Source organism: Sorex fumeus, unplaced genomic scaffold (assembly GCF_029834395.1).
Source record: "Sorex fumeus unplaced genomic scaffold, SorFum_2.1 ptg000098l, whole genome shotgun sequence".
Lineage (NCBI taxonomy): Eukaryota > Metazoa > Chordata > Mammalia > Eulipotyphla > Soricidae > Sorex > Sorex fumeus.
The window spans coordinates 3,325,656-3,338,803 of NW_026606155.1; the positions used below are offsets into that span (position 1 = coordinate 3,325,656).

The 13,148-nt window shown below is 59.0% G+C and overlaps 1 protein-coding gene across 2 annotated transcripts in view; it reads right to left on the minus strand.

Annotated features, from left to right (window-relative positions):
• SLC24A4 (solute carrier family 24 member 4) overlaps positions 1-13,148 on the minus strand; it is a 139,981-nt gene that overhangs the window by 23,179 nt on the left and 103,654 nt on the right. Inside the window, exons 9-12 of one of the 2 annotated variants that reach the window (XM_056134449.1) lie at positions 12,021-12,074; positions 10,759-10,844; positions 7,044-7,249; positions 2,064-2,271 (exon numbers count right to left, since the gene is read on the minus strand). In XM_056134449.1, coding sequence (XP_055990424.1) covers positions 2,064-2,271; positions 7,044-7,249; positions 10,759-10,844; positions 12,021-12,074 — 554 coding nt within the window. Of the gene's footprint in view, positions 1-2,063; positions 2,272-7,043; positions 7,250-10,707; positions 10,845-12,020; positions 12,075-13,148 lie in introns of both variants that reach the window. The other variant, XM_056134448.1, reaches the window with a different exon arrangement.

Sequence of the window (13,148 nt, forward strand, 5' to 3'; positions counted from 1 at the left end):
AGGTACCAGTGGCCACTGCCTGGGCTCCGGGGTCCACTGCGAGACATCGGTAGAGATGCAGAAGACACAATGAGCGCCCTGTGAACCCCAGCTTTCAGGGACATGCACGGAACAGGCTGACAGAAGAGCCACCAACAGCGCCTCCTGGCGGGAGTTGGGGGGACAGCCATGGGGGTCTCCCCCGTGACGGGGGGCGGGGGGGGCTTCTGCCAGGCCCTTCCCCACCCCTGGGGCAGGAGGACAGGACACGCCCCGGGCAGTGCCCCCCCCAAGATCCATCACCCACCCACTGGACGACGGCTGCGCCCCACCCTGGCTGGCATCTGACTCCCAGGTCCCAAGGACCCCGACCTCCTTTGGGGACACAGCCAAATGCCCACCCTGACCCGCCGTGGACTCGGGGAGGAGCTGGGCTGGCAGGTGGTTCAGGGGGGTTTTGGCAGTGGCTGCCCAGAAACACAGGGGGACTCGGGTGAGTGGAGGTGAGGGTGGCTCTCTCGGTGCACACGCCACCCTCCCAGATCTGCCACTCCAGGGGCCCAGGAAGACCAATCCTCTGGGGTCCCAGGGCCCCTTCCCGAGGGCCCTCACTCCCAAGGCCGAGGGGTAGGCTCCCAGACCCCAGTTCCTGAGACCTACCCAGCGGGCTCCGGAGATGAGCTGGGATGCCCCAGGAAGACAGTGCTCCTGGTGGGGTCTGCTCCCCGGGCCACGGGGGGAGGCAGGAGAGACACGGACTCTGGACACTGTGCAGCCCGAGGGGAACCGGGGTCTCCCCGATTAGCATCGGCCTCTGATCCTGAAGACCCAGGTTGTGCAGACCAAGGTCAGTGCTGACCCTTCCTGCCCTGGCATCTCTCCTGTACTCAGACTAGTGTGGAAAGGTGGGTAGAGACAGCAGCAGACAGCTGGCGCGGGACCTGGCTATGGGGCCCCTGAGCTCAGTCATGGGCACAGACTGGACCACCACAGCTATGACCAGCAGCTAAGAAGGCTGCCCTCATAGTGCCCACAGTTTGGAGACGTCCCCATTCAGACAAACAACAGGACGGTGCCACCCAGGGGCGGGCCACGGAAGCCGAGGCCTTTAGATGAGAGAAACCCCACACAACCGAGGCATGTGCAAAGGCCCATGGGCAGGGGAGCCCTGGCGAACCGGGAGGCTGCGGCTGGCAGGGCTGGAGAAGAGGGCGGGAGACGGCAAAGGCCCGAGGGAAGGCCAGTGAGGAGCCACCAGCCCCAAGGGCACTGGGTCCTAGAGGCCAGAGGCCAGTCAGGAAGATGCACCCAAGCCTGAGTCGATGTGGGGAGGGGAGGGAGGTAGCCTCAAAGGTGTGAGACGGAACTATCCGAGGGTCACTGGTGGTCTTCCATTCTACGTCCCAGCCCGTGGGCTGTGCATGGACCAGAGAGCCTGGCCGTGTGGAACACCGAAAGTCTGAGCACAGGCAGAAAACAGTCGCAGGGTGTGGTGTGTGTGTGTGTGTGTGCACATGCGGGCATGCATACTGTGTGTGTGCGCGCGCGTGTATGTGTGCACGCGCATATGTGTGTGCGCACGTGTGCACACGGGCATGTGTGCTGTGCGTGTGTGCGTGCGTGTGTACATGTATGTGCGTGTGTGTGCGTGTGTACATGTATGTGCGTGCGTGTGTGCGTGCATGTGTACGTGTATGTGTGCATGCGTGTGCGTGTGTGTGCATGCGTGTGTGCATGTATGTGTGTGTGCATGTGTACATGTATGTGTGTGCACGTGTGTATGTGTAGGTGTGTGTGTGCGTGTGTGCTGTGCGTGTGTGCATGTATGTGTATGTGCGTGTGTGTGTGCGTGTATGTGTGTGTGTGCGCCTGTGTGCGTGCACTGCGTGCGTGCATGCGTGCGTGTGTGTGTGTGTGTGTATGTGTGTGTGTGTGTGTGTGTGTGCAGGGCTGCTGGCCCCGTTCTGCAGGCCTGTGTCTGACACCGTGCAGGCCGTGTTCCCCCAGCATCTCCCAAGCATGGGGGGTCCCTGGGCTTCACCCTCCCCCAGCAGAGAGCCTGAGGCCCGGGACCCCAGACTCACCAGGCATGGAGAAGGGTGACAGGAAGGCCACCTCGCCCGGCTCGGGCTCCGCGGGTGGCGGCTGTGGTGCAGGCGGCGCCGGCTCCTGTTCCCGCGGGGGGTCCTCGGCGTTTTCCACCGGCACGTTCCCGTTCTCCATGTTCTCGTGCCTCCCGTTTTGGAGCGGTTTGTTGCCCACGCTGTTGGCCGAGTTGATGAGCCTTTGCCGCTGTGGGGGCGAGACGGACCCCGGGCCTGTGAGCCGGCTTCCCATGTGCAGAGGACGAGCGAGCAGGCCCTGACCCCCGCCACGGACGGGCATGGGGGCTCCTCTCTCAGTGCTCACCTGACACCCCAGCCACACCCCGGATGTTGAGGTATACATCCCAGCTCTCCCAGCAGACATCCATCACCCACCCCAAGACCACCTTGGCACCCTGCAGGGGGCACTGCCTGTTTCCTTTAGGCATCTTAACGACGGGGCACTAAGGACACAGCTCAGAGACTGTCCACGTGAAGAAGCAGAACAACCCCGGCCCCCAGCCGCAGCACGTCTGTCCCAGATCAGGCGCTCCAGAGGCCAACAGGGTAAGTACCGCTCGAACATTTATAATCATCGGTTCTTCCAGAACTTGAATTTTATAGAAATGGATTCAAATCTCACGGATTTTTTTTCTGCTTGGCTTATTTTCCTCAACCAAACAGTTGTGCAATTCATTCATGCAGTAGTTTGTCTTTTGTGTATATGTGTGTGGGGAGGGGTTGGGGAAGGCTGTGTGGTATTCCATAACACGAGTAATGCACACTGCATCTTCTGGGGTGCTTGGAAAGGCAGCTGGGGTGCTTCCCGTTTCTCTGTTAGTATGAGGCAAGGTGCTATGGACATTTGTACACATACGGGTTTCTTGTGGACAAATATACTCCTTTCCCAAGGGTGCATATCTAGGTGTACAGGTGTCGTACATGAGGCGGCTACGTTGAACCATTTCACACGTGCACCAGTCGCAACGGTTCTGCATCCTTCTTAACGCCTGATATTATCACACTTCATGTTAGTATTCTGGTCGGATTACCTAAGTGTGACTTAGTATTACTTAAGTGTGGCTCGAATGCGCATTTCCTGTTAATAAAGGACAGCTGGTTCCGGACCCCAAGGGGAGCTGGGGTTTGCCAGTCTTGCAGGAATGTACTTGAAGCCCACTGGCTTCCTTCCCGCCCCCATCTCACGATAGCTGAGAAAGCCTGGTCCCTTCCCGCCCAGCCGGGAGCTGGTGCTCCTCGCCAGGCATGCGGGTGTCTCTGGGCAGGGAGAGGCTGGGGCCACATTGAGGAAGTCAAGAGGTTTCGTCCATCCTGAGACTCAGTTTGTCTTTTTCCACCTCGTCTTTATCTGGGTCTCATGAAAAATCCTGAACTGATCAACCTTAGGTCGGCCTTGTGGTAAGGAGTATCATGCAACGGAGAATTTGATTCCTCCCAGCTGCTGCCATGGCAGAGTGAGAATCAGTCACAGTGCCTCGAAGGAAGTGCTCTGTACTGTGCACCCAGCACCTATCTGTGCTCTGAGACTCTGCACCAAGCACCCACCTGTACTCTGTGACCAATACCCAGCACCTATCCGTGCTCTGAGACTCTGCACCCATTAACTATTCATGCTTTGAGACTCTACACCCAGCACCTATCCATGGTCTGAGATTATGTACCCAGCACCTATCCGTGCTCTGAGACTCTGCACCCAGCAACAACTTATGCTTTGAGACTCTACACCCAGCACCTATCTATGGTCTGAGACTGTGTACCCAGCGCCTATCTGTGCTCTGAGACTTTGCACCCAGCACCTACCTGTATTCTGTGACCAATACCCAGCACCTATCCGTGCTCTGAAACTCCACACCCAGCACCTACCTGTACTCTATGACCATATATCCAGCACCTATCTGTGCTCTGAGACTCTGCACCCAGAACCTATCCATGCTCTGAGACTGTGTACCCACCACCTACCTGTGCTCTGAGACTCTGTACCTAGCACCTCTGAAACTCTGCACCCAGTACCTACTTGTACTCTGTTGTACTCTGTGACCATATACCCAGCACCTACCTGTGCTCTGAGACTCTGTACCTAGCACCTCTGAAACTCTGCTCCCAGTACCTACTTGTACTCTGTGACCATATACCCAGCACCTATTCATGCTTTGAGACTCTGAACCCAGTACCTATCCATGCTCTGAGACTCTGCACCCAGCACCTATTCTTGCTCTGTGACTATGTACCCAGCACCTATCTATGCTTTGTGACCATGTGCCTGTCCTTGTGGTGGATGGAATTTCCAAACACTGACACTATTGAACATGGAGTATTTTTCTTCTAGGAAGAGGAATGGGTCATTTAATCGCCTTATGTTAGTTTTGGGCATGGGATGATGTCTGGGATGAGGAAGAAACTGACAATTTCCATATACATTTATCCATAACTCTTAGTTTCATCCAAAAGAAGAAATAGATCTAAGCCTGGAGCTCAGGCCCCACCGGAGACCATATTTTGCCATCAACTCTAGTTAGATGATAGATCATCCTCACAGTGAAAAACAAATACTCTACCAGGGTAAGAGTGGAACTGTGAGAAGGGGACAGGACTTCAAAGCACCGTGAGTCATTGTGATGGAGGGGGGTCACAATGCTAGCCTCAGAAGGGTGCCCGGAACCTTTTCCTGGAAAAATTATCTAAGGCTCTCCCAGGTTGTGTTCAAAGAGGCAGAGACCACAACACGAAAAAGGGAGGGGACAGGTTCCCGTGCCGGGAGAGAAGCCGCAAGCAGGTTTCCATGGGTGATGATGAGAAGGTACAGGGTCAGCCTTGGGCAGGACTGGCCATGCCGGGGAGGACGGCTGGTCCCACGGATGTGTAGAGGCAAGGAGAAAATTAGGGGTGGCCACTGCTGTCGGAAGAGCAAGGAACTGCCACAAGGAAGGATTCAGAACAAGTCAGCCAGAGGGTGCTGCGGATGATTGAGGGGCTAAAACAATAGAAAAGAGGGGCAGACAAGCCGGACTAGAAGACCCCAAGGATCAATGCAGCCCCCCACTTTTGCAGTCTAGACTCATTTGGGTTGAGGCCCCCGTTCTGCCCTCATGTTCGTTATGTGACTTGGCACACATTACCTGTACTATGAGCAGGTGTGATCACACTGTGGGCCTGGAAGGGTAAGCCCGGGAACAGGGAGGCCCTGGTACAGGTAAGCCCCAGGATAGGTAAGCCACAGAACAGGTAAGCCCCGGTACAGTTAAGCTCCGGAACAGGCAAGCTGTGGTACAGGTAAGCCCAGGTACAGCTAAGTCCCAGAACAGGTAAACCCTGGTACAGGTAATCCCCAGTACAGGTAAGCTCCGGAACAGGTAAGCCCCAGAATAAGTAAGCCCAGGTACTGCTAAGCCCTGGTACAGGTGAGCCCCAGAACAGGTAACCTTGCACTTGTGTGCACACTGCAGGTGCCCAGTCACTCGCACTGGTATGACCATGACCAGCTCACATGGCCAGGGGTCAGGTGCGAGCCAAGGAGAGGGTTGAGTAGGGGCTCACGGGAGGGAGGAAGGGTCTCCTTGGCACCCTCCTCTCAGCCTGTGAGCCAGGGCAGGTGGGACTTGGCATGAGGGAGAGTGTAAGCCCCCTTTTCAAGCCCCCACACACCTGGGACGCTCTTTCCCTTCCCACTCCTGTCTGATGGGAAGCAACAGGCATCAGTCCCCACCCCCCCCCTACACACACAGGTGCCACTTCCAGGGACCAGCTTCAGCTTTGGCAAACGTGGCCATGGAGTTCTGGAATGGAAGAGGCTGAGGAGGAGGATGGAGAGAGCTTAAAGCATGACAGCTCTGAACATGGGAGCCCCAAGTTCGATCCCCGATACGATACACTTCCATGAGCACCACTGGGGTAGACCCTGAGTTCCTCTAGGTGTGCCCCCCCACATGCCCTGTGGGCACGATGATCTTGCCCACAAAAAATGACCAAAATGCAATGAAATTTCACTGAAGTAAATTTTCACTTTTTCCCCCCCTCTGGTTCGGGGGGCCCATACCTGATGGTACTTAGGACTTACTTCTGGCTCTGCACTCAGGGATCACTCCTCATAACACCTGGGGGTACTACTTGGGGTGCCAAGGATAGAACCGAGGTCAGCCACATGCAAGGTCAGTGCCCCACCCACTGCGAAATGTAAATCTCTGGCTCCTCATCGATTTACATTTTGTCAACCAAAATGATTCAGAGTGACCCCGAGTTTGCGATGTTGACCTTCTTAATAAACTTTCCGCAGAGAGGGCTCATTATGTGTGTAATCAAAGCAGAAGGGTTCCAAATCCAGAACCTTCCAGAGCAGTGCCACCTGACTTCTACAAACAACAGCCAGTTCCCCCACAAAGTCCCCTGCGCTCAGCAGAGGACACTGTGCCCACGAGCATGCACACACAAATGCATGTACACACAAACGCAGAAGATCGGAGGGGGCGGGGCGAATATATGGAGGCGTGGCTTGGACGGGGAGGAGATGGGGCGTGGCTTAATGGTGAGGAACTGAAATGGGGCGTGGCTTGGGGTGGAAATGGGGCGTGGCTTAGGGTGGGGAATGGGGCGTGGTTTAGGGCCGGAAGATGGAAACGAGGCATGGCTTGGGGCAAGGAGATGGAATGGGCGGGGCTTGGGCGGGGCAAAGGGAAATAAGGGCGTGGATTGGACGGGGCGAAAAATGGAGGCGTGGCTTGGGGCGGGGAGATGGAATAGGGCGTGGCCTCGCAGATGACATTCCAGCTGATTTCATCTTTTATTCAAAGAAGAGATTAGGCACAAAACTGGGGCTGAGATGGGGATCCAGAGTGTAAAGTCCCAAGAAGCCTTCTGCCCCGCCTCTCTGCCCCGGGTGCCAACCTGATAGAACCTGGGCCCTCCCGCCGCCTGGACCGCGTTCACCTTCTCCCCATGCTCACTGGGCCCTTCAGGCCCTCGCACCTCGTTGATGATCATCCTGCTGGCCATCCGCAGCCGGGTCCTGGGCCCGAACTTGTTGGTGATCATGATGCGCAGGCCGGCCTCTGGGAAGCTGAGCTTGGGCGGGCTGGAGCTCATCACCTCGTCCACCATCACCACCGGGTTCTTGCTATACTGCGGCTCCTCCTTCACTGTATCCAGCACGACACCCCGTTGGCCGTGGGGTCCTGATGACGGGGACAGCACCCGAGGCGGGGTCAGGGCCGACTGGCGTCCCCTCGCTTTGCTGACTCATCCCCACAGCTTGGCAGAGGCCCTGCCCTTAGTGGAGACGGGCCTGCCAGCTTGGGGCATCACCCAGAGCTCTCAGGGATCCCCAGAGTCACTCAGGAGCCGAAATTCCCCCTTTCACCAGATGGGGGCCCCCCTCTTCTGGGGCTTGGCTAACTCCAGCCTCACCGGGCAGGCCCCCTTGCCCCATCACACAGACAGGGGGCTCTCCCTGCTGCCCAGCGGGGGACCTACCAGCCCCCCTATTCACAAAGATCACACTGAAACGTTACCAACTGGCTGGAAGCCCAGGATGGAAAATCCTGGAAGACAGCAGATTGCTCTGGCTCTCGTGTCCCCATGATGCCTGCTCTGGGGGACCACCTCTACCCTATGGGGCATATGCATCTAACTGTTCTCTGCAGAGCAGCTGGGGACAGAGAAAGAGTTCCCGGCCCCCGAAAGAAAGAGGCCGGTAAGACCCTACAGAGGGGCTTGCATCTTGCCTACGATAAGGGGCGGAGGGGAGCGCTGTACTCGCTCTGGCCTCCAGGGGGCGCTTCAACACACCCCCCCCCCCCCCCCCCCCCAAGTTCCCAGGCCTGGCTTTTCTGAGTTATCCCCGGGGCCAGTGTCCTGGGTGGCTGACACATATTTCTCAGCACCCCCAGGAGGGTCTAAGAACTGGAACTCCAGTCTTCCCCTCCTGCGGTGGGGGGCTGTTAAGGCAGTCAGACCCATCCCCCTGCACTGCAACCCAGTTCCGGGGGTGCCCCTTATGCTTAGCCGCAATAGCTGGGGGTCAGTCTGGAGCACACACCCGTGCAGGAGTTAGGGGCTCAGAAACACCACTGCACCCCCCACACCCGCATGCCCTCACCCCCAGGAAGCAAGGCTCAGCAGACAGGAGGCGTGGGGGTTAGACACAAGCTGGGGGGATGGGGAGGGGACATGCACTGGTCAGAGATGGCCACCAACCTCCCACGAGGCATGGAGGGGACGCGCGTGGCTCCGTCTGGGGTGCGTGTTATGGCCCGGACACAAGCGGGTTACTTACAATTCGGAAGAGGAGAGGTTAAGAGGCAGAGGCCGCGGGCTGGGCTGCTAGATCCGATTAGCGTGCGGTGGAGGCCCGGGTCGGGGGCGCCATTCTTGGGGGGGGGGCGCGGGGCGAGTTATTGGAGGGTGTTAGTAGCGGGGATTCTGCTCAGGGAACCCCAAGGCGGGGGCCTTGGGAGGGGCCGCCGCTCTCCCGGGGGCCGGATTCCCAGGCTCAGTCCCATGCGAAGGGGCGGGAGGTCTTGTGCCCTAAAGCAAGCAAGTCAGGGCTCCCCTACGCTCGGAGTCCTGTGCGGGGTCCCTACCACAGGACAGGGGCTTCTTAGGGAGCAGCAAGAGGCCCCTGGCCCGTCAAGGCATCGTCTGGGGCACAGTTCCTAAGGCAGGGGCAAGGGGTCATCAGCCAAGATGCCCAAGAGGCCGCCCCGTCGGGGTTCAGGGCAGCTCCCTGCAGGGAAACTCAAGGACTACTCAGAGCTCGGGTTCCTCCAACCCCCTCCTGGGACCCAGGGCAGCCTGGAGCAGGGCCTTGGAGGACAAGGAGGTCTTGGTGATTGGGTGCCCACCCGCCAGAGAGAGGCGAGGCCCCCAAGTCCATCTTCAGCCTTGGTCCCGGGGCTCAGCTTGGCCCCCTGAGCTCTTGAATAGGACGGAAACGGATTTGGAACATGTGCTGACATTTAAGGGGGGGACCCTTGCTAGGGAACCCAGAACCAAGCTGGAGGATGAGTCCCCCACTACAAGCAGGCTGGGCTGACCCGGAAACAGCCCTGAGCACAGCAGGAGGTAACGGGAGGTGTCTCCCAGACTGGGGTAGCATGTTCCTCTCACAGGGTGCCTCAGCCTGCCCCACGGGTGTTGTGATGGGGGTGGCGGCAAGCAGGAAGCACGCCTGAGCCTGAAGCCACCCCATGTGGAAGCCCGGCTGCACCCCATCCTGGCCGTAGGGAGACCTGCCCCTGCTTTTCCCTGCCTCTTCCCAGGGTCCTCCAGGCAGCCCACACTTAGCCAGAGTTAAACGGGGCACTCCTGGGCCTGGCTGCACAGCAGGTGGCGGGCAGAGACCCAGGGCAGGGGCAGAAAGGGCTGAGAAACAGGATCTGGAGGAACCCACAAACTGGGCGGCTGCTGGAACCCCGGGTGTGGGTGGCACCGTTCAAGTGGGCATGGCCCAAGGTCTGGGATTCCCCGCCCACATCTTCCCTGGCAGCCTGTGGGTCTGGAGGAGTCTGGGATACAGACCCCCACCTCTGAGAGAGGGAGTGGCTCTGGGAGAGGGAGTGTGGAGCCCCCTGTGTCTGGGGTTAAGAGTCCATGGCGGGGTCCCACAGACCAGCATGCCCCGACCAGCGTACTCCCAGCCAGAGCCCTTATGAGATGGACCCGGGCTGGCTCGAGAGACGAGCAGAGCAGGCCCGACTGAGTTTAGGGGTCAGGAAAGGCACCACGCTGGTGGAGATCAGGAAGGGGATCAAGGAGAGCTGAGCTCCCTAGGGTCCCTCTGAGACCCCAAATTCCACCAGCCAACACTGTAGCACTGTCCTCCCATTGTTCATCAATTTGCTCGAGCGGACCCAGTAGCGTCTCCATTGTGAGACTTGTTGTTACTGTGTTTGGCATATCGAATATGTCCCAGGGAGCTTGCCAGGCTTTGTCGTGCGGGCGAGATACTCTCGGTAGCTTGCCAGGCTCTCTGAGAGGGGCGGAAGAATCGAACCCAGCTCGGCCAGGCTGGCTGCATGCAAGGCAAACGCCCTACTGCTGTGCTATGGCTCCAGCCCCACAAAGGAGTTTAAGTGGCCATCACTGGGGCTTGCCCAGAGCCATAGGGGAGAGAGCAGAGAGCCCTGTGGGACCAGCTGCTTTCTGAAACCCCTCCCCGCCAGCACTGCAGTCACCTAGAGACTGGCCGGGTCACAGGCAGCTCCCAGAGGGGCCTGAAGTTTCAGCGAAGTGGATACACTGGATGGGGCCTGGATCAGGGGCCCAGGGCCCCTCCACGGGGGGGATCCAAACTCGCTGAGGACTCCAGCCTGTATGCCACGGGGTTGGGCTCACGGGGGTCTCTCCATGGCAGCCTTCCCTGGGGTCCTCGGGGTCATGACCCTCACAATTGTGTCAGTACTGGAGACGCAGCGGGGGGCTCAACCTGGCCCGGGCCTCATCCCTGGAAGTGGGGGGCCTAGGGAGGCCCCTGAGGAGGGGTCTGAGGCTCCTTCCTCCTAACCGATCTGGCGTCCCCAGAGGAGAGACACTTCCTGCCGAGTCTCGCTCGGGCAGGAAGGTCCTTTCAAGGGGGCAGTCTGGGGGTGCGAGTGTGTGTGGGAAGGGGCCACTCCTGTCTGCTCAGCCTTACCTGGCCCCAGCAATGGCACCGAAGGGTCATCAGAGCAACAGGGGTCATTACCATCCTCCAGCTCACTGCTGACCGTGTTGCCGTTGGCCACGGTCTTCTGCTTGATGGTGAAGAAGGCCTGCATCTTCACGTTGTACCTGGCGGGTGGGGGCATGGCTTGGAGGAGGCCCAGGAGGGGTGTCCGTGAGGCCGGGGGAGGGGCGGGGGTACTAGCTGAGCATCCCTGTGCCTAACGGGGCCCAGGCTAGTCTGGGCCCCCCATCACCATAATCCCACCCGTGGCTAGAGGCAGGCCCCCACCTCCCTACCTCACTCCCATCCCCGTGTCCCACCCACGGCCCAGTCGGGGACCCCAAGCCTGTCTCCCTCTGCCCCCCACTCCCACCAAGGAGTGAACTGCCTGGGCCCCAGCCCCCCCGCTAGCTGCCACAGGACCCCAGCACTCAGACCCTGGGACCCCAAAAAAGTCTCGAGGGAGCCCCTGAGGGTGGCATGGGGGCTTCAGGGCCCCCAGCTTTCTTAGGGGGCCGGGCAGCGGTGATGGAGGGCTGTGCAGGGAGGAATCTCTCACAACTGCCTTTGTTTCCATGTCTATTGGGTTTGGGGCCACACCCAGAGGTGCTCAGGGCTCTGTGCTCAGGGGTCACTCCTGGTGGGGCTCAGGGGGGCGAGTGGGGTGCCGGGGGGTCAAACCCAGGCCGGCTGCATGCAGAGCAAATGCCCTCCTCACTGTGCTATGGCTCTAGCATGCCACTATCATGGGCATCAACTGCCAAACTTCCCCAGCCCCTGGCTCGTCACCCTGACAATCACGCACCCTCCAATTGACCCTGGCAGCCCCCATCACCATCGCCATCGCCAGAGCCCGTGTGCTCCTGAGTGCCCCCCATGGTGCAGTTGATATTTGTGGACATTCACTCAGCCATTTTTTTTTGAGTCCACCCATGATGGAATGTGCCAGAATGTGCTGGAATATTCTGGAACACAGATCGTTCCATGGGTTTTTTCCAGCTAGCACCCCAGCCCTGAGCCCTGCCTGCATTTCCCTGAGAAGGATCTGTGTAGCTCTACAGATGGGGAGAGTGGGGTCCCTTTGGGCCCCAGAACTGCAGCAGGAAATGGGGAGCTCTCACCTTTCACCTGCCAGTCACCCACCCACAGTGGGAGGCCCCCAGCCTGAGTGTGGATCGTACCCCAAAACTGTGTATGATAGCTCCCTCCCTCCCCCACTCAGACTGCCCAGATGGGGCGGCTGGCTGGGGGTTCTGCCTGCCTGTGGGAGCCGCGGCTGGGCAGGGTAGCAGCTCACTTACTTCATGATGAGGATATAGAAGACATACAGGACGATGAGCACCAGGCCTTCCCACCTCAAAGAGACACAGGAAACAGCCGTCAGAGCACAGGGCGGGCCCACCCTCCCGGCCCCTGCCGTCTCTCGGGGACACGGAGGCTGATGGGGGCATTCCACAGGGCATCCTCGGTACCCTGGGATAAAGGGGGTCAGGGACTCCCCTTGGCCCGGGAGCCAGGCAGAGAAGGGGTCTCAAGTGATGCAGATGGGCCCTGAGGCCCTCGGGTCACCTGAGATTCTCACTCAGGGGTCTGTGGCACTGTGGGTGCCCACAGGTGGCTTCTGGGAGCTACAGAGCAGGGATGCTTCTGGAAGGAGGGACCCATCACCAAGGGGTTTCTGTCCATTTGGCCGAGGAGGCGCCTGCCTGGGCTGTGGGCACTTGGGGTGTTTCTCGGCTGAGTCCAGAGGCAGGACCAGGGGCCAGAGAAACAGCACAGAGGGGAGGGTGCTTGCCGTGCATGCAGCCAACCCGGGTACCATCCCTGGCATCCCCCCTGGTCCCTGGAGCACTGCTGGGAGTGATTCTTGAGTGCTGAGTAACCCCTGAGCATTGCTGGGTGTGATCCCCCAAACAAAAACCAATGAAACGCAGCCGGGACCAGCAGATCCACAGAGGGACCCTGGATGGGGAGACCCTTGCACCCCCCAATTTTATGTACAGTTGAAAACCAGTCCCTGGGGTGGAGTGCCACGTGGCACACACGGTGAGGAGTGTGAAGAGCGGCTTTCTCAGGGGGGTTGGGGCTTCATGTGGATCTTCCCACCCAAGGGCCATCCTGGAGAGGCTCAGAAACCACCAAGGCAACACCCTGTGGGGTACCGGGGGTCACACCTTGCTGGGGCCTGGCTCAGGGGCCGCGGGATGCTTGGAATCACCTCCTCGGGCTGTACGTCCTGGTTCTTGAAAATCAGTTCCTACCCAGTGTCTTCAGGGGGAGACCCTACATTTGGCTCTGCATTATCTGACAAATTTCGCGTCTGGCCGTGAGAGTTTTTTAATTAATTAATTTATTTATTTATTGCATTTTGGGTCATAACCGGCGATGATCAGCGGTTACTCATGGCTCATGCACTCAGGAATTACTCC